The sequence below is a fragment of the Canis lupus genome, chromosome 22 (assembly GCF_003254725.2).
Source record: "Canis lupus dingo isolate Sandy chromosome 22, ASM325472v2, whole genome shotgun sequence".
Classification (NCBI taxonomy): Eukaryota; Metazoa; Chordata; class Mammalia; order Carnivora; family Canidae; genus Canis; species Canis lupus.
The window spans coordinates 5,122,091-5,148,089 of NC_064264.1; the positions used below are offsets into that span (position 1 = coordinate 5,122,091).

At 35.4% G+C, this 25,999-nt stretch overlaps 1 protein-coding gene across 4 annotated transcripts in view; it reads left to right on the forward strand.

The window, feature by feature from the left end:
- ZC3H13 (zinc finger CCCH-type containing 13) overlaps positions 1–25,999 on the forward strand; it is a 91,078-nt gene that overhangs the window by 45,704 nt on the left and 19,375 nt on the right. For 2 of the 4 annotated variants that reach the window (XM_025478272.3, XM_025478274.3), the window contains exons 9-13: positions 7,212–7,522; positions 10,360–10,824; positions 18,077–18,268; positions 22,298–22,381; positions 22,735–23,290. In XM_025478272.3, coding sequence (XP_025334057.3) covers positions 7,212–7,522; positions 10,360–10,824; positions 18,077–18,268; positions 22,298–22,381; positions 22,735–23,290 — 1,608 coding nt within the window. The remainder of the gene's footprint in view (positions 1–7,211; positions 7,523–10,359; positions 10,825–18,076; positions 18,269–22,297; positions 22,382–22,734; positions 23,291–25,999) is intronic. The other 2 variants (XM_025478275.3, XM_025478278.3) reach the window with 2 other exon arrangements.

A 25,999-nucleotide genomic window follows, 5' to 3' on the forward strand; every position in this document is an offset into this window, starting at 1 on the left:
GATTAATGAAAGACACCCAAACTTGCACTAGCAAAATCCATCCCAACCTGGCTGTGGTTTGGTGCCATCTGGTGGTAATTTTTTGACTAACAGTTAGATCATGTGTGACGGGTGAGAACTTTTAGAACAGTGGCAAGGATTTTAAGAATCTGCCTTAATTTAGTTACCTACTTTGTTGGCCTTGCTAAGGAGATGTTATGTCTAGGAGATCAGTCCAGAGCCTTGAGAACTGTTCTTCACCTCCCTCCTTCCTAAGACTAGATTTTTGCTGTTTCTTGGTGTGGTCCCTCTTTCATCACCTCACAACCTCATCCCATCCCAGGAGAAAGTAATAACTTTAACTTGCTCCACCAGGTAGGGGATAGGAGCCAGTTGTCTTAATTCATGTTATGCTAGTGTGTGTTGTTTCTGGATTTCATTTCATTTGGAATACTGACTCTTATATTCCTAAAGTTCAAAAACAATCTTCCTCATATGTGCCACGGATACCAGGTACTTGTCTCTTCCGAATTTCAATAACAATGGTAGGTACAGTTTTTAGCTAAGTCATGTGATTGAGAAAATCTGTGTAAGGCTCTTGAACAAGATTCTGAAAAATTCTATTTATGGTAAATCTAGATTTGAATAACATTTAAGGATGTGTTGATTTGAGGGTTATCTTAACAGTCCTCATTCTTAAGGTTTTTGAAATTACTTCATTTCTATATAAATGCAAAAACAAAATTGTTAGAATTGTATTTGGGTTAGATTTACTCTTATGATGTCGAATTGATTTGTTTGCTTGAGTCAGATCTGTTTTATAAGTACCATTATATTTATGAGGAGACATCTTTCAGAAGATTCCTACAAACAAAAGTATTCTCCTGTTTTGATAGTTTGTTCACTTAGAAATGTTTCCCCTTCCAGAGAGTATTTATTACTTGCTTCAAAGGGACAGCAAACTCTAGGTTTAAAAAGCAATCATCACACAAAAGCATTTTCTTCCTCCATCTTAAATAGTTATTTAGACAGGTAAGATTTTTTTTTATTGTATACTTGACATAATGTTAGTTTAATTTTAGGTGTAACAGTGATTCAACATAGTGATTCAACTTCTGTATACATTATGCTATGCTCACAAGTGTAGCTACCAACTGTCACCATATGACGCTGTTACAATACCATTGATTATATTCCCTATGCTGTACCTTTTATCCCTATAATTATTGATTCCTTAACTGGAAGCCTGTATCTCCCACTCCCCTTCACCCATTTTGGCCATCTTCCCTACCCCTCTCCCCTCTGACAACCATTGGTTTGTTCTCTATATTTATGGGTTTGTTACTGCTTTTGGTTTGTTTATTCATTTGCTTTCTTTTTTTAGATTCCATATATAAGTAAAATTAAGTGGTATTCATCTTTTTTCAGTCTGACTTATTTTGCTTAGCATGATACCTTCTAGGTCCTTCCATGTTGTTGCCAGTGGTAACATCTCGTTCTTTTTTTTTAATGATTGAATACTATTCCGTTGCATATGTATACCACATCTTCTTTATCTATTTATGTACTGATGGACACATAGGCTGCTTCCATATCTTGACTATTGTAAATAATTTTGTAATAAACATAGGGGTTCATATCTTTTCAAATTAATGTTTTTGTTTTCTTTAGGTAAATGCCCAGTAGTGGAATTACTGCATCATATGATATTTCTATTTTTAATTTTTTGGGAGAACCTTCATAGTGCTTTCCACAGTGACTCTACCAACTTACATTCCCACCAACAGTGCATGAGGGTTCCTTTTTGTTCACAGCCACACTAATACTTGTTATTTCTTGTTTTTTTATTCTGGTCATTCTGACAGTTGTGACTGTGGTTTGGATTGGCATTTATCTGATGATTAGTGATGCTGAGCATCTTTTGGTTTATCTGTTGATGCCTTCTTTGGAAAAATACCTCTTTAAGCCCTCTACCCATTTTCAGTTGGATTACTTGTTTTGTTTTTGTTGTTGTTGTTTTGGGGTTTCTTGTTTTTTTTGTTTTTAGCTGTTGAGTTGTATAAGCTCTTTGTATATTTGGGTAACAACCCTTTACCAGATACGTCATTTGCAAGTATGTTCTCCTGTTCAATAGGTTGCCTTTTTGTTTTGTTGATGATTTCCTTAGCTGTGCAAAAAGTATTTTATCTTGGTGTAGTCCCAATAGTTTATTTTTGCTTTTGTTTCCCTTGCCTGGGGAGACATATCTAAGAAAATGTTGTTAAGGCCGATGTCAGAAAAATTATTGCCTATGTTTTTTTTCTAGTTTTTTGGTTCCAGGTCTTTAATCTATTTTGTGTTTATTTTTGTGTGGTAGAAGAGTGGTCAGGTTCCATTCTTTTGCATGTGGCTGTACAGTTTTTCCCAGCACCATTTATTGAAGAGGCTATCTTTCCCCCAGTGTATATTCTTGCCTCCTTTGTCATAGATTGACCGTATAATTGTGGGTTTATTTCTGGGCAGTTTATTTTGTTCTGTTGATCATGTGTCTATTTTTGTTCCAGGACCACACTGTTTTAATCACTATAACTTTGTAATATATCTTCAAATCTGGAATTGTGACACTCCAGCTTTGGTTTTTCTAGTCTATTTCTAGCTATCTTACTGTTTTTTGGTGCAGTTTTAAATGGAATTGTTTTCTTAATTTTTTTATCTCATTATTAGTGTATAGAAATGCAATCAATTTCTGGGTAGTAATTTTATATGTTGCAACTTTACTGGATCTCCACGTATTACTTCTGATAGTTTTTTGGCAGAGTCTTTAGGATTTTCTATATATAGTGTCATTTCATCTACAAATAGTGACAGTTTAATTTCTTGCTTACCAATTTGGATGCTTTTAATTTCTTTTTCTTGTCTGATTGCTGCAGCTAGGACTTCCAGTAATATGTGGAATAATAGTGATTAGAGCGGACATCCTTGTCTTGTTCCTGATCTTAGAGGAAAAGCTCTGTTTTTCATCATATCCAATGATGATCCAATTATTGTGGGTTTGTCATGTGTGGCTTTTATTATGTTGAGGTACGTTCTTCTAAAGCCGCTTTGTTGAGAATTTTTATCATAAATGGGTGTCGAATTTTGTCAATGCTTTTTCTGCATCTGTTGAGATGATCATAATGATTTTTATCCTTTGAGATCATGCTAAATTTTGAATGACACATCCCTCCCCCTAAAACTCACCAATGATTTTCTTCATGCTTATAATAAAATCTGGAGGAAAAAAAAAATCCAGACTTTACTGTCACCTACATGACTTCATATCATCTGGCCCCCGCCTACTCTCTGATCTTCCCTCATGTAACTCTTCACTTACAAATTGTAGTTATCTTTGCTTTCTGATCTTCTCGTATATTTTGATTCCTACTGCCTCCTTAGTGGTTGCTGAACCCTCTGCAAGGCAAAGTTCTTTCCCCACATTATCAATTTCTGGCTCAAATTTCATCTCCATAAAGGCCCTTCCTTCTAAGCATCTTAACATTGTCCCCCTAAGCTTTATTTTTTGGACCTATCAGTTTCTATTTTCATTACCGTTTTTACAGACTTCGTTGCATTAACTACCTGAAATTACTTTGCTTTCTTGTTGGTGGTCTTCTTCTAGACCATATAGTTAAGACAGACTGGTTTTCAGTCCTCTGTCTCAGTTATCTTAGGGTTGTTGTCATAAAGATGAAATGAGTTAATACATGTAGAGTACTTAAAACAGTGTCTTGCACATAGTAGCAGTATGTGTGTTACCTGCTGCTGTGTTATTGGTATTATTATTATTGTTACTATGTTAATGGTTTGCCTGTCTTCTTTACTTCTGTATTCTCAATGCCAAAAATATAATGCTAAGAGCATAGAAGACGCCCATTTAATATTTGCTCAATAAATTGACTATTTTATATAAAGATATGTTTATTATGTAAAATAACAAAGCCTAAATATTTCTGTAAAATCTGTATCATGTTATGTTGTATTTTACCACTGGGAATAGTTGATTATGATAGTGTCCATAGTCCATTCATTTGTTGTTGTTTTGGGTTTTTTTTTTTTTAGTATTCTTTACATGATGATTTTAAATGTTATAAATGTTAGTTACACTATGAAGACATATTTTTGTATTTGAGAAAGAGAGACTACTGAAAGAAAAAAATGGTATTATAATTTTAAGAAAATCTATGGTAAACATACTGGTTTGTAGGTGAAATTATTGTATTTTGAATGAGAGAAGTTTTTCTTTATAACCTTCTTAACTGTCCCATGTTTTCCTCAAATGAAATATGAAATATACCCTGAATATTCTCATCCCACGTTTTGTCCTAATTGTAGCAGCATTAAAAAACTTTAGATTAGAATCAAGTCAGGCTAATGATTGGTGTTTTCCCTATGCTATAAACCACAGTGCTCTTGCTGATTATACAGATTTCTTTTTAACGTATTGAGCTTCTCATTATGCAATAAACTCTTTTCTTTGAGTGTCAAATGTCACCTCTTTTTTCCCCTCAAAGAAGAAACCAGCCAACTCTAAAGCCTAAGAATAGTTGATCTAAAATTACTGCTATTCTAACTGGAAGTGTATTTTAATATACCTCTGCAATAGTGTAAAAAACAACATATCAATGATTTTGGTCAGGTTTCAAGAGAGTTTTATTTTCTACCTTTTCTGAATGCAGAATGAACATAGACCCAGGCCCAATTATGTTGACATCCATAATTTGACACATCCTGTTTTGGTAACAGATTCTCTCTTTTTACTTTTCTTTTTAGTTATCAGACTTTTAAAAGAATAATAATAATAGGAAAATATAAAGATGCTGTTTTAGCCAACTTGGGCTACTTTTATAAAATACCATAGGCTAAGTGGCTTAAACAACAAACATTCATTTATCATAGCTATAGAGGCTAGAAAGTCCAAAGTCAAGGTTCCAGCAGATTCAGTTCCTGGTCCCTTCCTGGTTCATAGACGGTTGTCTTCTCACCATGTCTGCACATGGAGGCGAGAGAGTGAGCTCTGGTCTCTTCCTTTATTTATAAGAATACTAATCTCATAATGGGAGCCCTATGCGCAGGACCTCATCTAGACCATTTACTCCCAAATGCCCCCACCTTTAAATACTATCACGTTGAGGGGTTGTATAAATTTGGGAGGACATAGTCCATAACAGATGCTTTTAAATTAAACCAACAGTTCTCTTAACTTTTTTTTTTAAAGATGGGTAAGAAGAAAAATGCTGAAACCATAACTTGACAGTGCATTCGTCCTCTGACCTTAACTTGATAGGTTGATTATCCTAAGCTTGAACTGAAGTTTTTTACTCCATGCTATCAACACCAAACTTGATTAGAAATGTGATTGGACTGTATTGTGTCTTTTAAAGATAGTATCATGAACTATTTTACGTTTTGTGAACTAATCACCAAAGGGTATTGTAGACATCCTTGAAACAATTTTTGGTATGCACGATAAATAAAACTAACCAAAATGTCAATTCAATGGAGAGCCACATCTCTTCTTTTATCAATTTAGATATTTCCAAATTGACCAGAACCTGACAAAATTGAAATTGGGAAAAAACACACCAAACAATAATCATTCTAATTCTCAATCTTGCAGTATTTTTCTGTTCAGTTAAATGCATTTGAATCATCATTGATCATAGCTGGTTTTCCAATTTGAGTAAGATTCTTGAACATTTCTACTCATACCTCTAAGTAAATACATTTCTGTTCAGTCAGTTAAATTATAGTGGCTTATGGTTTTTTTTTATGAAAAGGAAATAATTTTTATGAAAAGCATGAAGGTTTAGTGGAATTGCTGATACCTAGTTTAGGTGAATGTGGTGATCTAGTTAGCTGACTTTTTTTAGTCAACTATTATCCAAAAGGTGTTTTTTATTTGCTAATATCTTTGTTCTGCAAAATTCTCTATTATATATTGCATCACTTTCCTGAATCAGTAACATATATTTTATGCATTTGAAGCTTTTATTGATAAAAGGTCTACTAAGGCATCATTTATAAACAACATAGTTCAGGGCAGCAGTTCTCAACAAGGATGATTTTGCCTCTCTAGGGACCTTTGGAAATGTCTGGAGTAATTTTTTATTGTTATGAATGGGAGTGAGAGGGAGGATGTACTAGCTTATGGTGGATAGAAGCCAAGGATACTGTTAAACATCCCATGATGTACAGGATAGCCTCCACTACAAAGAATTGCTGAATACAAAATGTCAGTACTGCCAAGGATGACAGACTCTGGTTTAGGATTAATAATGATTTTGCCACCATTGTGGAAATTAAAAAACATTTGTCATAGGTACTGAAGGTAATTTTAAAATACTTTGACTAGAAAAAATAAAATACTTTGACTAGGACTACAGAATGTTTTTGAACAAACATCTAGTCCTCAGAATGATTGAGGAATGGTACTAAATCCAGATATGTGGTGTCTGGAATGTAATTTTTTAAACCTTAGTCCTGTTTGTTTTTAGTTATTGCACAGATGTGTGTGTGTTCCAGCTTTCCATCACACACACATTTTGCATATTCAGTATAAACCAGGGCCCAGGATTTAACAGATTGTAGGAGTGATTCAGATGTACTTTGTACGGTTAGAAAAGGTAATTTGGAGGGCATAGAAGAAGCCATCGTTAAACCTAGACTTGTGAATTTAATCTGTGCTGGCTAAGGGTAAAGGCCGGTTATTTAAAATAAAGACAGTATAGCCTGTATGTCCTTTCCTTAACTGTGTCATTCTTTCCCCCTCGTAAATGTCAACCTAGACAGTGCAGACTTGAGGTTTGGCTTAGCTGATGAGGACTTTTCCCTTTCCCACAGCTTTGAATTACAGGCATTCTCACAGCCACTTTCTATCTAGATCTTATGAGTATGTTTTCTCTTTAGCCTCTTGTTTCCTGCCTCCAAGTACCTATTTCACACTGTAAGAGATTATCTCTGATAAGAGTGAATTCCATACTTTAAGTGAGGGTTATATTCTCTACCTGTGCTCAGGAAGAGTGCTTCTTGGAGCCAGAGCTTGGGAGTAAGGCCATATATATCTCATCTAGAACTGTTGCCTCAGGCTGACTTAAAATCAATGATATTTTAAAAATTACTATATAGCATTGTGAATTGAACTTTATCCTGGAATTATGACTCACACTTTTAGCTTTAAAATTCAGGGTTTTTTTTATTGTTGCTTTTCTTTACAGGTCTACTTCCCCAGTAGGACAGCATCATTCTCCTATATCTTCTAGACATCACTCATCTTCCTCACAATCAGGATCATCTATTCAAAGACATTCTCCTTCTCCTCGTCGGAAAAGAACTCCTTCACCATCTTTTCAGAGGACAATAACTCCACCTTTACGACGCTCTGCTTCTCCTTATCCTTCACATTCTCTGTCTTCTCCTCAGAGAAAGCAAAGTCCCCCAAGACATCGCTCTCCAATGCGAGAGAAGGGAAGACATGACCATGAACGAACTTCACAGTCTCATGATCGACGTCATGAAAGAAGGGAAGGTACTGTTCTTTATCTTGAATTTTTTTTTTTTTTTTTTAGAGTTCTTTAAGTATTTTCTTTTTTGTTTTGTTTTGTTTTTTTGGTTTGGGTTTTTTTTGTTTGTTTATTTGTTTGTTTAATTTTATTTATTCATGAGAGACACAGATCGAGACGGAGAGAGGCAGAGACACAGGCAGAGGGAGAAGCAGGCTCCATGCAGGGAGCCCAGTGTAGGACTCAATCCCAGTACTCCGGGATCACGCCCTGAGCCAGAGGCAGATGCCCAACCGCTGAGCCACCCAGGAGTCCCAAGTATTTTCTTTATTAAAAAACTGCACGTTCAGATTTATTGTTATAATAAGAGAAAGAAGAGAACTATGTTGTATTAAATTTTCTATAACCGAGAAGAGTTCTTGAGGGCAATAGGAAGTGCTTTTAATGACACAGGAACATAAGCTATTAAATGCATGTAAGTGGGCATTTTTGTATATACCGAGGTAATGCTTTCTTCAGTGAAGCTATTTTAATTGAGTACTCTCAAGTTCTAGAAATTTTTGGCTATCTGATTCTTAAAACATCCTTCTAATTGCTTAGTTGATTCTTTAAAAAAAAAACAAAGAAGTGAAGGAAAGAAAGGCAGCAAACCAGGGGGTAGAGTTTGAAAGCATCAGACATGTTTTGATAAAGAGGTAAGGGCCAAGGGAACATTGAGAAGGTTGGTGTAAACCAAGTGATCAGTTTTCTAGGTGTAACTCAAAAAAGAAGTAAGCAAAGCAGTTTTCCTTTCAAGATCCCTGAGAATTAAGTTAATTTTGGATTTGCTACTCCCTGTTCAAGCTGAGATACTATTATTATCTGATAATATAGTCTAATAATTCTCATCTCTTTCTGTACTCATTATCCAAGCTTCTTGTCCTTATTTTTTTCCCCTAACTTCTCCTGAGTTGATGTTTAAACATAATGAGTACTCAAGAAATACTTGCCTACTTGCAACATTTCTGTTTAATATGCATTTTAGAATAAACCTCTCTGTGAGTATAGTATAGAAGTCTCCTGTGAAACATTTTGAATTTAGTTGTTCTCTTCCTATCAACAGCGCAAGCAATAATTAATCAAGTTCTTTTATTCAAGAAAATTGTGAATGCCCAGGTAGGGACCAGAGAGAGCATCTATTGTGTAGAATTATGTCTTGTGTACATGATTTTGCAACCAGAACAGCACAGCAGTATTTATGGAACATTGGTAAGATAGGAAAATTCCCTTAGCACCTATTAATTTTAATAAGATATTTAACTATAGTTGACTGGAAATATAGTGTACATTTCATGACTACTTGCTGAGTGAAAACTCTTTAGTGTGTTTAATATCTATGTTTTGAAATAATAATGAAGGGAAATAGTATACAGTAGTCTTAAAAGAATTTTAGTGTGCTAAGAGTGGTCTATATTACAAGAAGAATCCATTTAATAATAAACTATATGTGTTTCTTTGTAAAGAAGATGTTTCTTTAATCTTCTATATAAGAGATGTAGCAGATGTTTGTTCCTTTATTTAGATGTCATCATCTGAAATAAGAATAATTTTAGTGGAGGAGTGGGGAGGTAGGTAAAGAACAAAATATAGTAACTAGATGTATTTGTAAAGACAGATGGGAAAATCACGAAAAGGATCTGGTACTGAGTGAACATATTTTTCGGCACAGTTGGCATTGGAGAAGGACTGGAAGTTATAGATATGCACAAAAAGCAGTGGAAACTTATCAAATTTTTGCCTGGTGCTTCTGTTCTTAAATGGCATTTGTGGATATAAGTATATGGACATTGTAATTGTCAGGAGAGATGAGTTATTACTGTGAAAATATAGGGGGTCTTATGGATACTAGGTGTTTGGGAAAGTCTGAGACCTGAGAAAGTCTGTAGACCCAGCCACCTGAGACAAAGAGAAAAGAAAGTAAATTTACAACAGGCATAAGGTTACTTAATTGCTAAGGTAGCCTCAGATCTTGAGGCAGTTCCAGAGTTTCAGAGCAACACATGAAGGAATCTGGTTTAAAAACAAGGCAGTGTGTTTGTTTTCTGAGATTCTCTTGTTAATCCTTTGATTTCATATCAGATTTATGCTGTAATCAATTTATGCCTATTCTAGGCATATCTAAAGAATAGTTTCTATCCTTTGCAAATTCCCATTTGGTAAGGTGTTGCCTAAGCCACTTAGGTTCTGGGCCTCTTCTTCATTTAGACAGTGACAAGGTTGAATTATATAATCAGTGAGTTCGCTTTTAGCTTTTCAAAAACTAGAGTTCTTTCTTATTTTTCTTTGAAGTGATAGAACATGCTTTAAGGAGAGAAAACTTAAGAGAAAGGAGTAATTCCACTAAATAGTCCAAGAAAAGAGAGGGTAAAGAACAGTATCTCTTTACCAGCCAGGTTACTAACTGTAGGCCACTCTAAAGTGCTTCAAGTACATTTGAAGTGGTCATGGATGGTTTAGTCTGGGCTAATACTTGGTAGAGATCGCTAAAGTCGCTGTGTACCTCTGGATCTACAAGTAGTTTCTAAAAATAAGCCATCACTGATATGAGATCAATTTATTTAAGATCTGTAAGTATGGGTAAGTGGGCACACAGGAAGATCCTCTTCTAAGTTTATCAAGAACACGGTTATCCTGGTATTAATAAAATTACCTTTGGAATTGCAGCTTATGTATGGTTTTAATTTTCTTATTTGCCCATGTTTTTATTTTCTGCAAAGAATATGAATTACCTTTTTTAAAAAATTTTAAGCTCTCTGTATGTATTGTCTAGTTTTTCAAAGTTTTGTAAAAGGAATTCTAGTTGATTTCTGAACTTGCTTTACAGAGACCAGAAGCAAAAGGGATAGAGAAAAGGATGCAAGAGAAGAAAGAGAATATGAGCAAGATCAGAGCTCTTCTAGAGACCACAGAGATGACAGAGAACCTCGAGATGGTCGGGATCGGAGAGATGCCAGAGATGCTAGAGACCGACGGGAACTAAGGGATTCTAGAGACATTCGGGACTCCAGGGAGATGAGAGATTATAGCAGAGATAACAAAGAGAGCCGTGATCCCAGAGATTCTCGGTCCGCTCGTGATACCCACGATTATAGGGACCGTGAAAGTCGAGATACTCATCGAAAGGAGGATACCTATCAAGAAGAATCCCGAAGTTATGGCAGAAACCATTTAAGAGAAGAAAGTTCTCGTACTGAAATAAGGAATGATGCCAGAAATGAGTCTCGAAGTGAAATTAGGAATGACCGGATGGGCAGAAGTAGGGGGAGAGGTCCAGAATTACCTGAAAAGGGTAAGGTTTTTGACTTGTCAGTGAACTGTATCTTGTATGTTTATATAGAAATTATTAAATCTTTTAAGGTTTCTTTTCTAAATATATTCTTTTTTACATTCATTATCATCATTTTGTCAAAGTAATTTTCAATTAATTGAATTTTGACTTTTCCTCTAAGCTCCAAATAGAAATTGTTAAATTCCTAGGAATTAGGAATTTGCTCAAGTAGCAAAAGATAAATGGGTCCTGATTAAGATCCCCTGGTTAAATTATATCTAGTCATGCCTACCCTGTTGATTAGTGTGGAACACTAAGAAAATTACTATCAGACAAAAATGTAGAGTCCAAAAGAAATAATTTCTATGAAACAGGTCTATATATGATAAAATGATTATTAAAGTGAGACTAAAATGTGGGCTTTCAAAGTTGCTGGTATCAGAAATGACTGAATTCCTCAGTATACATGTGCTTGCTTCAGACCACCCCAGATACTTGCACATCACAATCTTGAGCCATTTTTCTTCTTCCCCTAAAAAGCATTTGCCAACACCTAGTAACTACCTACCAAAATGTATTTGTCTCCAAACTTCTTGGACTGGATTAGTTTTGACCTCCTTTCCCCTCCCCTCTTTTCTCTCCTCCCCCAAAATACTGCTGCAGAATTCTGAACATTGATTCATTCTTTTGGTCTTTTGGTCTATCTTGGGCAAAATTATAGCTTCACGCTAAGCCAAAGGCCCCTTGCATTCTCTTTCATAGTTGTCTTGGCTTTTCTTGGCCCTTTGCTTTTTCATATACATTTTTAAAATGAGTTGTTTTTTAAAAAATTTCATGGAAAAACTAGTTTTTTTATTTCAAATGCATTAAATTTATGAATTTCTAACTTTTTTCTATTAACGTCTTATATATGTATTTTATTCTTGGGTACCCAACATTTTTGGTGCTCTTGCCTATGATACTTTTAAAAGTCTTTCTCTTTTTAATAATACATTCACATGGTTCAAAATTTCAAAAATGTGAAAGAATATATTGTGAAAAGCCTTTATCCCTGACCTCATTAACTTTTTTTTTTCTTTTGCCAATTTTGTTTGTATCCTTCCAAGAAATATTCTACACAAGCAGATTTGTATGTCTTCTTGTTATCTCCCTCTGGTTTTACAAACATAATTTTTAAAATTGTACATTACTCTATACCTTACTGTTTTCACTTTTAAAATACTTTGGAGGTCATTCCAAGTCAGCTTGATAAACAAGTAACCCTTTCGGTGCACATTATCTATTGAAGATATGATATACTGTAAAGGTTTTTTTTTTTAAGTTTTTATTTAAATTCCAGTGAGTTAACATACAGTATAATCTTAGTTTCAGTGTATAGTGTAGTGATTCAACATGGCCATGCAACACCTGTTGCTTATCACAAGTGCCCTCCTTAATCCCCATCACCTATTTAACCCATCTCCCCACTCACCTCCCCTCTGGTAACCATCAGTTTGTTTTCTATAGTTAAGAGTCTGTTTTTTGCTTTGCCTCTCTTTTTTACCTTTACTCATTTGTTTTATTAAATTCCACATATGAGTGAAAAGGTATGTTTCTTTCTCTGACTTCTTCTGCTTTATTAGTGCAATAGTTTCTAGCTCCATCCATGTCATTGCAAATGGCAAGATTTCATTCCTTTTATGGCTGAGTAATATTCCACTGTGTGTGTGTATGTGTGTGTGTGTGTATGTGGTATGTATGTGTGTATGTGTGTGTGTGTGTGTGTGTGTGTGTGTGTATATATATATATATATATATATATATACCTACATATATATATACATATACCACATCATCTTTACCCATTCATAAGTCAGTGGACACTTGGGCTATTTCCGTAATTTGACTTTGGTAAATAGTGCTATTGTAAACACTAGGGTGCATGTATCCCTTTGAATTAGTGTTTTTGTATCCTTTGGGTAAATACCCAGTAGTGCAATTACTGGATTGTAGGGTTCTATTTTTAAATTATTTTTTTAAGATTTTATGTATGTATTCATTAGAAAGGCAGAGACATAGGCAGAGGGAAAAGCAGGCTCCTCGAGGGGAGCTCAATGCGGGACTCAATCCTGGGACTCTGGGACCATGCCCTGAGCCGAAAGCAGACATTCAACCACGGAGCCGCCCAGGCATCCCTATTTTTAAATTTTTGAGGAACCTTATGTTGTTCTCCAGAGTGGCTGTACTAGTTCGTATTGCCACCACAGCAGTGCAGGAGGGTTCCCCTTACTCCACATGCTTGCCAACACCTGTTTCTTGTGTTGTTGATTTTAGCCATTCTGACAGGCATAAGGTAATACAGCATTTGTAGTTTTGATTTATATTTCCTTGATGATGAGTGATGTTGAGCCATCTGGAGGTCTTTGGAGACTGGTATCTGTATCTGTTGGCCGTCTAGATGTCTTTGGAGAAATGTTTGTTTATGTCTTTTACCCATTTTTTAATTGGATTATTCATTTTGCAATCCCTGTCAAAACGCTGTTGGTGTTTGCTAGAACAAATGATCATAAAGTGAATATAGTAGTTCTTCCTTATCTGCAGAGGATGTGTTCCAGGATAATGGCTGGATGCCTGAAAACTCAGATAATACTGAACTCTATATATACTGGGTCTTTTCCTGAACATACACACCTGTGATAAAGTTTAATTTATAAATTAGTAAGAAATTAACAATACCCAGTAATAAAACAATGATAATACACTGCAATGGAAGTTATGTGAACGTGGTCTTTCTCAAATTACCTCACTGTTCTCTACTCACCCTTCCTGTGATGAAGTGAGCTGATAAAATGCCTATGTGATGCGATGAAGCGAGGTGAATGATGTAGGCATTGTAATGTAACGTTAGGCTACCATTGACCTTTGAGGATATGTCAGGAGGAGGATCATCTGCTTCTGGACCCCAGTTGACCGTGGGTAACTGAAATTACAGAAGGTGAAGCCACAGATAGGGGAAACTACTGCAAATCATATATGGATAGATATTTAGGTATTCTAGTCTTTTTTGTTTTTGAACAGTGCTTCAATGAATAACTGCCTATAAGTGTCACTGAATATCTTTTTAAAGTAATTTATTTTCTACCACTTACTGTTGGTGTATGAAAATACTTGATATTTGAGTTTTGATAATTGATATTTGTATATTAATCATACATTTTTATGTTGCTGTAATTTCATTGGAGATATAATTAGATTCTCTTAAACATTTATGCCTGGGAACAGATTTGGCTCTTCTGATTATTGTTGAGCATCTGCTGATCTCTTTTAATATAGTGTTGAATATAGCGGTATAAGGGGCTTCTTTGCTCTGTTTCAGATTTTAAAGTGTTACTGTTGGCATTTTACTGTTAAGCATGGTATTTGTAAATTTTTAACATGTTTTTTATTGCATTACAGATGTCCTCTTATTTTCCCAACTTGGGGAACAACTTCTATCATGACCATTTTTTTCTGTATTTTGAGAAGGTCATGGTTGGTCTTTAGCCCCTTTTACTTATGTATTTCTTTAAAATTTAGAACTGGGCAGCCCTGGTGGCTCAGCGGTTTAGCGCCGCCTTTGGCCTGGGGTGTGATCCTGGAGACACCGGGGATTGAGTCCCACGTCGGGCTCCTGGCATGGAGCCTGCTTCTCCCTCTGCCTGTGTCTCTGCCTCTCTGTCTCTCTCTTTGTGTCTCTCATGAATAAATAAAATCTTTAATAAAATAAAATTTAGAACTATCCTGGAATTTCTAAGATAAATTTTTCCATTTTTTAAAGTTCTGGAATAGGTTAAAATTTGATTTTGAAGTAAAGTTTTCAATTAAGATTACATTTAATTAGTGGGATGATGGTAAATATTTAACAGCAAACTCTTCAGAAAAAGTCCTGGCCTTTAACTTTTGCCAATTTTCATGATATAAATACTATTGCCATAGCTGATTTTGAGCTACTAACATGAGAAGAGATGCACACAATTGACTCTTTGAAGCCAATGTGAACTGGTTCTAGCATGCCACTGCATAGTTCATTTTTTTATGTTCTTGTTTGGTTTGGGAATCAAAGTTATACTAGACATACAACATATGTTGGGTAGTGTTACTTCTTTTTTCCTCTGGAACAATTTATATATGATTAGTTATCTATTCTTTGACAATTTAATATTTGTCTATTCTCGTTTTCTGTTTTTCTGATGGTTAGAACTTTTACTCCAATTGAGTTTCTCCTTAAGAGTGATAGACTTAGATTTTTTTTTTAAGGTTTTATTTATTTATTCATGAGAGAGAGAGAGGCAGAGACACAGGCAGAGGGAGAAGCAGGCTCCATGCAGGGAGCCTGAGCAGGACTCGATCCCAGGACTCCAGGATCACGCCCTGGGCTAAAGGCAGGCGCCAAACTGCTAAGCCACCCAGGGATCCCAGATTTAGATTATTATAATAGTTACCGATTTGTTTTTTTCTTTAAAGCAGTGTGTAATAACTTACATTTTTCCAGGAAATTTGTTTTCAAATTTTTCATACAAAGATGTTCCAAAATTTCTTTAAAATCTCTGTTATATCTATAACTGCATTCCCTTGTTTTTCTTACTCAATCTTGCCAGAGATTTGTTTTGAGTCTTTTCAAACAACTAATCTTTGGTTTACATCCTTTTTTGTCTCTTTTGTTCTATTTTCTACTCAGGTTTTTCTTTGTTATGAAATATGTGGTAATTGAATTAGTGACCATTTTAAATACCTTGTAAGTTCTAATATGATTTCTTCCTTGACTCATGAATTATGTAGAAATAGCTTTATAAATTTCCAATCTAACTTTTTAAAATAAATCCCCTTAATTTTAGTTGTTGTCAGAGAAGACTTTGAAGTCAGGTTAGCTGTGGCTCAGAAATTTACAGAAATGTTCTGTTGTGTGCTTTTAATTTTAACTGTTGGATGCAGAGGGCGTCTCAGATCAAATTCGTTATCCATAGTTTCAAATCTATATTTAATTATTTTTAGTCTGCCTTTTCTAACATTACAGAGAAATGAGTTAAATCTTTCACTGTCATAGTGAATTTGTCGATTTCATGTAATTTGATCAGTTTTTGCTTTAGATATTTTACAACTTTGCTGTTAGGTACACATAGGGCAGATTATTCCTTTTATCACTGTAGAATGTTCCTCTTTATCTCTAATAGTGCTTTTTATCTTGAAGGATATTTTACTAACATTTCCTCCTTTGTGTATATTTTTGTTTTAAATGTAACTCTGAACAGTATAGGTTAGACATGTTACACATATGTTGAATCTTCTTGTTGTATCTTCTCTGATTCTTAACTTTCAAATTTTCATGTCTCTCTTTTGTTTCCTGGGTCATATCCTCAGACATTCAGACATCTCTCTCTCTTTTTTGTAATTATCTCTTAGCAGCACCTAAGCTGTTACTTACTCATTGTTAGCCTTTTTATGTAGCTCATTTCTAGTTTTTAAAAAATGTCTTAAATTTCTTCTTTGGATCTTTAATTATTAAGATGTTTTAACTATTAAAATGCGTTAATAACAGTATGTAGAATTCTTTTTTAATTCTTTGTGGACTCAAAGCCTATTATGTATAGAGTGTGTGTAGCTCTGTGCATTTTTTTAAACCACTTTATCAGGGTATGATTGACATATAAAAAGCTGTACATACAGCTTGTATACAATTAATGTATACAACTTGATGATCTTGGAGATAAGCATATGCTCATGAATCTATCACTACAATCTGTGCCATAAAGATATCCATCTCCTGCAAGTTTCTTCTTGCTCTCTCTTTTCTATTTTGTGTGTGTGATTAGAATGCTTAATATAACATCTACACTCCTATCAAATTTTTTACTTTCTGATAAAGTATTAACTGTAGACACTGTGCTGTACTGTAGACCTCTAGGACTTATTCATGTTATACAACTGAAACTTTGTACCCTTTGACAATACCTCTCTGTTTCCTTCTACCTCCAGCCCTTGGCAGATAGCATTCTACTGTTTCTAGGAGTTCGACTATTTTAGATTCCACATATAAGTGGTATCATGTAATATTTGTCTTTCTGTATGTGACTTTTCTCATTCAGCACAATACCCTTCAGGTTTCTCTATGTTGTCTCAAATGGCAGGATTTCCTCTTTTTTTTTTTAAAGGATGAATAATATTCCATTATATGTATATACCACATTTTCTTTATCCATTTGTCTGTGAGAGGATATTTAGGTTGCTTCCTTTTCTTAGCTATTGTAAACAATGCTGCAGTGAACATGGGCTATCTCTTCCAGATCCTGATTTCAATTCCTTTGGATATATACACAGTAGTGGGATTACTTGATCATGTTCTATTTTTCTTTTTCTTTTCTTTTTTTTTTTTTTTTTTTTTGAGGAACCTCTGTACTGTTTTCCAGTAGGGGCTCTGTAGCCTTGCATTACCATTACTACAATCAAGATACTCAACTATGTATCATAGGACTCCTGCCCCTTTCTTTATAGCCACACTTAAACCCCCTCTTTTGTCTCCAACCCCTGGTAACCACTAATAGGTGTCCGGGATCTTATAATTGTTATTTCGCAAATGTTACCTAGTTAGAATCATGCTGTATGTATCCTGTTGAGATTGGCTTTTTCACTTGCATAATTTCCTTGAGGTTCATCCAAGTTGTTACGTGTATCAATACTTTGTTTTTTATAGAAGACATTTGGGTACTTTCCAGGTTTGGGCTTTTACAAATCTACTATATAAACATAAACGTTCATTTCCCACATTTTTTAATGAAAATTTCCAGGCACCACTTAATGTCAACAAAGTACCTTGGTTCTGTACTGGAATGTTTTTGCTATAAATTGTAATCAAAGCAATAATATATATCCATTTTTTTCATTATTTTCATATTTCTGTGAATTAGATATGAACAGATAATTTTCATTTTTTGTTTCATTGAGTTTTGGAGTAACTGAAATGAGTCTTTTTGCTTTATGATTCTGTTAAGACTTTTTTTTTTTTATCAATAGAAAAAACTGGGACTTAACTTCCCCAAACCCATCATTAGACAACTTGGGTATTCTGAGCCAACGTTTAATATTCTTTTCAACGATGATTAACCATACTTTGAAACACCAAAACAAAAACAAAAAATACCAAAACAACCCAAAACACCTTCTTTATCTGTATGTTTTTTGGGAAGAAAGATTGTGACTGATGAAACTTGTTTAATAAAGTGTATGCGTTTAAACATTTGTGTGAATATCCTTTGTTTAGGAAGTCGAGGCACAAGAGGTTCTCAAATTGATAGTCACAGTAGTAGTAGCAACTATCATGACAGCTGGGAAACTCGAAGTAGCTATCCTGAAAGAGACAGATACCCTGAAAGAGACAACAGAGACCAAGCAAGGGATTCTTCCTTTGAGAGAAGACATGGAGAGAGAGATCGTCGTGACAACAGAGAGAGAGGTTTGTCAAATGGCTTATTACTAAATAATGGTCGACAGTGATTGGGAGAATTGTTTTTAAAAAACCATTATCAATTTACTTTTTAATATATCTTTTAAGACTTTCGCTTGTTGACACATTTGAAACTATTATATATACTAATATAATCTTCCTTATTTACTTATTTTAAGGGACAGTATGTAAATAACTAGCTATGAGAGTACCAGTTTGGCAACAGCATGGGTACTGGGGTGTAGAAAGTACTTGCGTACTGCAAGAACCTAGGTGCCCTACTTTATGTCCTTTGTCTTAACAAAGTAGCATACAACCCTTTAAAGAATGTAGATGTATGGGTACCCATTCTAGGCATTTCTAATTCAGGAGATACTTTCTCACCAAAGTATGCTGGCCACTCACTCACTAGCCGTGATAATAAACAGAGTTGTATACAGGCTGTCAGAAGAACAGAGAAAAATTGATGATGGTAGGGCTGCGGGTTGTTTGAAGAAACATTTTATGCATGTTCCTTCTTGAGAATTTACAATACTTGCATTAGCTAATTTTGTATTCTTGTATGTCTTAAGCTAAACATTTTTGGTTACTGTATTAGATCCTACTCTGTTAGATTTACTCTCTTAAATCAGTTTTAAAGCAAAATTACTAGAAGTCCTTTTAGAAGGGTTTATAAGTACTTTCTTTAACAAGCATTTATTGTCTATATGTATTAGGGCCTTTAAGCCCTTTAAGTCTTACTAACTTTGGTTATTAAAGTAAAGTTTGCTGTAATGCTGAGATTAATATAGTACAAAACTTGATTGAGTAGGGAATTGAATAATGATGCTTCGTAGTGGGCTAAATCACAAAGGCAATGGTATATGTTGATATGGACAATAAAGAAAGAACAAAGTCACTAAGACATCATGTATTTTGGGATTATAGGTCAGATTTGGTTGAATTGAGTTTGTTAGGCTAAGCCTCATGCATTTTAGGTTAAAGGATGTGCATGATTTCCTTAGTTACAGATGAGGCTAGAGTTTATATGTTGTGTGTTGATATCTGAAATTATATCTTTCCTAGCTCTTGATTCACCTCTCCTTAATCTAACACTATGTCCTCGTAACACTGTGCTTTTTTAATATCTCTTCTCTCCCCTCCCCCCTTAGTTGGATATCCTAGCTCAGGTTTATTTCACCTTATTCCTGAATTCAGTAGTAACATTTGGTTTTAATCTTACATTTAGTTCTCAGCCATACATGTATGAAGTTTCCAAGGAACTTCGATAGTTGTTTTATATATATTCCCTGACTTAATATTGTAAAAGATATTAAGATACTGTAAAAGATATTAACTCAGGAAATATATATAAAATAAATAAAATCTTTTTATCTTTTTTTTTTTTTTTTAAATCTTTTTATCTTTATAATATCCCCGTGAGTGTAGGTGTGATAAGAGAATTCACATTTTATAACTTTGGAGATTTGGGGTAGGAAAAGGATAGTGATTTTTCCACTATTACAGAGAAACTAAGTTCCAGAACTGGAATTCAAACTCAGATCTTCTGACTGCAAGTTCTTTCCTCTTTCTGTTTTACTTTTCTAGAATTACTTCAATAAATATCAGTTGTATGATTGAAATAGAACTATATTTTTGAGGTTACTGTATTTATTGAGTACTCATGCACTTTGCTAGGTTCTCAAAGTACGGTAGTTCTTGTGCTTATAGAATTTAACGAGAGGGAAGATACTTCTCCTTCCCCCCAAAAAGAGAAATGACTATTGAGTGCAATCAAGGACACAAAGAAGGTATCCAGATAGAATAAAGGATAAGAGAGGGACCTACTTTAGACGACTGTATGAAAAATTTAAGGAGTTGGCATTTATGCAGAAACATAAATGTAAGAGAAGCTAGCACTGTGAAGATTAAAAAACATTCCATGCAGAGGGAAGAGAGTGTGCCAATTCTCTGAGATAGGAAATAGCTTAATTACGTCCTTAAGTTTGAAAGAAGATCAGTGTGGCCAGAGTATGGTGAGCAATATGAAGATTGATAGAGGTTGAGGATAGAGATGTACCCAGGCACCTTGTTCTGTGCTCAGGAATCTCAGTATTCCCTTTAGTTCTTCACAGGCTGATTAGGATACACAGAGACAATTGGAGTGTGATGAATACTACTACTGTATGAAGTTCTGTAAGATGACCGAGGAGCAGAGTTCCAAGGAGATCAGGAAAGCTTCCTAATGAGTTTGCTAAAGGGAACAGTGGAAGATACATTTTGCAAGGAGAGGATATAGCATGTGCAGACACACAGGCCTAAAAGAAACATAGGCTTTGGAGTAGTAATAAATTATGGTGTTGGGAGTAGAGGTATGCCATAACTGGTAGACAAGGAAAGAAGTGGGGAAAAAGGATTGGTGAGAGAATGTAGGTCAGGTTCTAAATAGCCTAATAAATCAGGCCCAAATTTTTTATTCAGTTACCTTTTCACTGCCTACAAGACAACTGCTTTTAAGCAGTTTGAAAAAATAGAGTTTTCATGAAAAAAGTATAAGTGAGTGTGGGGAAGGACTGAAGACAAGGACACCAACCAGTTAGACTGTTGACATCATAGACATTTAAGAAGAGGTGATCAGAGTTTGTAAATAATACTAACTGTAGGGATGGAGAGAGAACATTGAACAAAGAGATAGTTCAAGAGTGAAATTGTTGGATAATTCAGAGATTTCCAGTTTTCTTGAATGGGTATGCCATTCATTAAGATAAGGAAATACATGAAAGAAATACATTTTTGAGGAATGTGTTCTGGGGAAAAGATAGGCAAAATAGTTTAGACACATTAGAGTGACGTTTTTATATCCTCTCCATTTCCTCTTAAATAAGAGACATTGTCTTTTTGGTTGGGGGAAAAGAGAATTTTTATTTGTCAAAGAGTGAAATAGCTTATTCTCTGACCTTGATATAACTGGAAATTTCAAATATGAATTACTACACGTTGCAGTATTGAATATTAGGTTGTTTTGTAATCATCGTGACATTGGTATGACCCCTAAACCAGGAATTAAACAGTCTAATACCATAAATAGAGTAGCATTTGGGGAATCAAAAGTGATTAGTAGACCATTTTAAGTTTAAGTTGGTTTCGGCAAAAGTAAAGAAGGGTTTAAGAGAATTGACTTCTAGTTCTGATGTCCTAACAAATCTGCCATCTCTGTGACTTTGGCCAGTCAACCCCTGGACCATAATTTCTGTGTTTTTAAGAAGAAAAGGGCTGGACAAGGTTTTGTTTCATTTTAGCTTTAAAAGTTTATGAACTTTCATATTGATCTGTAACCTCTAAAGAGTTAATATACATGTAGTTCTTGTCTTTCTCATCTGTGATAAGATAGGAAATTCAGCCTACTATATTGAACCCTTTCCTTGAAATACCCTAAAGTTATTCCGCTTAATAAGTTGATTTTAGATATTCAACTTGAAAACCTGTTCACCGTACTGTAGTATGACCTCTATGACTAACCCATCAACGTTACTACTTAATATGAAAATAGAAATGCTACAGTAGCCTAGATCCTACCACAGTGAACTACATTCAAAATTGGCTAGCTCTGTGGAAGAGTTAATGCCATTTTCATATACTTTTTTTTGGTCCCAGACTAATTTCCTGCTCCATGGGGCATTTGGGCAGCATGTATTCATTTTCTCTGTGTTTATATGATTCATGTATTGAAAAAAAAAATACTTATATAAAATGTGATGAAATTATCAGTTAACATTTTTAAGAAAACAGCTCTTCATCTGAGTGATCAGTTATACAATTAAATGAAACTTTTAATTTATCATAAATATATATCACTGAGACAATTTACATTTGATTACTTCAAGATTGCTAAGCATCAGTACCCTAAATATTCTAGATTGATAAATTAATATGCAGCGACAATTATTGATAGATGTTTTGTTCTATATTTTCCTCACATATAGCTGCACTTTGATGTGTATATATTTTGGCCTGAAATTAGAGGTGTGACTTACGAGGGAAATTTTTTTTTTCCTTCAGCTCCTATGTTCTACACCTCCTGCTGCCCCTATCCTTTGCCACCAGTGTTCTCAGGTCCTGCTGGGGGGACAGAGAAGATCAGAGGTGAAGGGTAGAGATGGCAGAAAGTGGGGTTGGAGCAGTGGGCTGGAGGTAGGGTAGGGAGCATGCAGAGAAAGCTCAAAGGTGGATCAGTGGGAGGTGGGAGGGGGGTTGTTGATGGGGAGCAGAAAACATGCTAGTTAGAGGGCAAATAAAACTTAACCTTTAAGAAAAAAAATGTATAAACATCTAGGGGTGATTATTTGGATGGTTAACTTAAAAGTAAATATAGCACCTGATTTATATTTGCTGCCAGTGTGACCCTATACACAGATAAAATTTAAGATTTGCCATATTGTCTTACTAATAGGTTATCTGTCAAATTAATCACTGACAAAACTTGATTTTCATTGTAGATCAAAGACCAAGCTCACCAATTCGACATCAGGGGAGGAATGACGAGCTTGAGCGTGATGAAAGAAGAGAGGAACGAAGAGTAGACAGAGTGGAGGATAGAAGAGATGAAAGGGCTAGAGAAAGAGACCGGGAACGGGAGCGAGACAGGGAGAGGGAGAGGGAGAGGGAGCGTGAGCGGGATCGGGAGAGAGAAAAGGAGAGAGAACTGGAAAGAGAGCGTGCTAGAGAGCGAGAGAGAGAAAGAGAAAGAGAAAAAGAGAGGGACCGTGAGAGAGAGCGAGATCGGGACCATGATCGAGAGAGGGAGAGAGAGAGGGAGCGAGATAGGGAAAAAGAGCGGGAGAGAGAAAGAGAAGAACGGGAGCGAGAGCGGGAGCGGGAGAGGGAGCGGGAGCGGGAGCGGGAACGAGAGAGAGCCAGAGAAAGGGATAAAGAACGAGAGCGACAGAGGGATTGGGAAGACAAAGACAAAGGGCGAGATGACCGCCGAGAAAAGCGGGAAGATACCAGAGAAGACCGCAATCCCAGGGATGGACATGATGAGAGAAAGTCAAAGTAAGAATGAGAATCAGTTGTTTAAAGTTACATGTCAGTAAAGAGTTCAAGAAGTTTCATTTAATGCTTTTTAGTGTGCTCCTAATAATGTACTGTTAATTCTTTCGCCTCTCTACATTTTCCTATGTTGTATTATATATATTTGGTGTTTCATCTAAGAAGAAAAATACTTTCCTGTTCTGTTTCAATAGCCATGGATATAATTAATCATTCATATTAACTGTGCCATTTTTGATGTCATATTGGCTTATTTAACTTTTATAGGCTTAGTAAGGAATCCAACTAAAAGTGATAGAATCAAGAAATTTACATCTCATCATATCCACCTTATCACTAGTTAATGGAGTTGACCAGTCACCAAGAAGTATTTTCCTAATAATCTTTCATGACTTTTGTGTACTTAAAAGTCTGGAGTCACTACTCCCAGCGATGGGAGCATTCAGTGTCTTAGAACTGAAGAAAGTCCTGCAGTCACTTCATGGCTAGAAGAGAGATAGGAGTTGTCCTCTCTAAGCAGTGGAGTTATAGTAGGTTATTGGGATCAATAGATGTGTCATTATTTCAAATATCTGAGAGCAATTTCTCCTTTCTTTTTTTCCCTTTCTCTCTCTTTTTTAATCAAAAAGAATTTATTTGCTCAGGCGTCAGGAAGTCCATGGTTAGTGTTCATTTGTTCTGATGGGACTGTATTCAGACTTTCATACAAAGCATCAGGAATGCTATCTCTCCACTGTTTTCTTTTGTGTGAGTTCCAGCCTCAGAAAGGTTTTCTCCAGATGGTGGCTAAGACGGTCCCAGGGTATGCCTATCAGCTTCACAGCTGCCTCTGTATGTTGGGGCTCTCAGTAGTTGAGGAGGAGATAAGGGAGCTAAGTCAATCACTGTAGCCATGAGGGTTTTGGATCCGGTCAATTTTGAGATTTTACAGACTTAAAACCAACCTCGTTGCAGGTAACTGCCTTTTTTTTTTTTTTTTTTTTTTTTTTTAATTGCAGCTGGGATAAACAGTATGGTTAAGTTTGCTAAAAACAACTGTGGAAATAATTTATAAATTCAATTCTATTGCTTCTACCTCCAGTTCATTTGAATCTTGGTGAATATAGCTCCATGTTTTAGGATTTCTTTCATCATTGCTACTATAGATGATGGACAAAGAACAAAGCTCAGAACTGGAGGCTTCTTCTGTTAGGTGTTGGCTTCCCTTTAGTCTGCAGCCAGGGTTTTCTGTGGATGACCCACTGGCTTCCCTTTCCCCACTTAAAAAAAAAAAACAAAAAAAACTTACATTAACATAAAATTCAGATACTATCTTTAACACATGTAGGCCCACAATACATATTATTTCTCTTCTCTGACCTTCTGCTCTCTAAAATCCTGAAATCTTTTTCATTATCAGTCCTGTGCTTTGATTTTATGTTTCCGTGATTCTGATCTCTGCTTACAGTGGCAAAAGTTTGTTCTGGTTCTGTGTGACTGCACGATCCAAACATTGCAAGGACCCCAGAAACTTAGGAGCCAGACAGGTCTATAATAGCTATATGAGATTAATATCTTGATGTTTTTATCAATTGTATTGTCATTTCAGTAGTTGAATTTATCCAGAACTTTTTTAACCCCTATTATGTAGAAAATTTTATTTGCTGAATTGCCATACTACTTATTTTACTCTTAATTTTGTTTCTGTAGGTATTTCCTTGAAGTTAAAAGTTCTTTTTTATATATTCTAGTTATTCACTTTATTCTAGTAAATCAGTTATCTCTTGCTGTATCAAACCACAGAAAAAGTTAGTTTAAAACAACAATCTGGGCAGCCCCGGTGGCTCAGCGGTTTAGTGCCGCCTTCAGCCCAGGGTGGGATCCTGGAGACCCGGCATCGAGTCCCATGTCGGGTTCCCTGCTTGGAGCCTGCTTCTCCCTCTGCCTGTGCCTCTGCCTCTCTCTCTCTCATGAATGGATAAATAAAATCTTTTAAAAAATAAAATAATCAACAAAGCTCATAATTCTGTAGATTAGCGCTTTTGGTGCTCAGTAGAGCAGTTCTTCTGATCTTACTTGGTATCACTTATGTTTCCAGTCAGTCTAGAAGTTCTGCTGGGTCTGGGTGACCCAAAATGGCCCACTCCCATGTCTGGCGTTTGGTGCTGGCTGTTGGTTAGGGCATCTCATTTCTCTGCCAGTAGTCTAAACTTTACATATAACAAACGATAGAAACATACCCAGAGGGCAGTTGCAGAAGTTGCATTGCCTGTTGAGTCCTGCTGACTCTCCAAACTTAACACTGTTCTTTCACCACATCCTCTTGTCATAGCAAGTGAGTGGGCCAGCCCAGACTTAGAGTGGAGAGAGAGTTAGTGAGAGCTTTGGATAGGGAGTTGTACAAACTTAGGTCTGTAAGTTGTCATACTTATTTCCTTTATACCACCTGGTTACTCATCTGTGTAAATGAGCTGTCAAGGTGATAGGTGTGCTGCAGTATTTTTGCAACTTTTGACCATAGTATTTATAAACAATGTTTAAAAAAAAAAAAAGTGGCCAAAATTTAGTGAAAAAATAGGCAAACACTGGAATAATTTAAATATCAGAGATAAAAATCACTAGTCGTTTATTATTTAACTTAAAGATCAAGATGTATAGTGAACACATGAATTGTTTTATTAACTTGCCACAAATTATTTATTCATGAGAGACAGAGAGAGAGGCAGAGACATA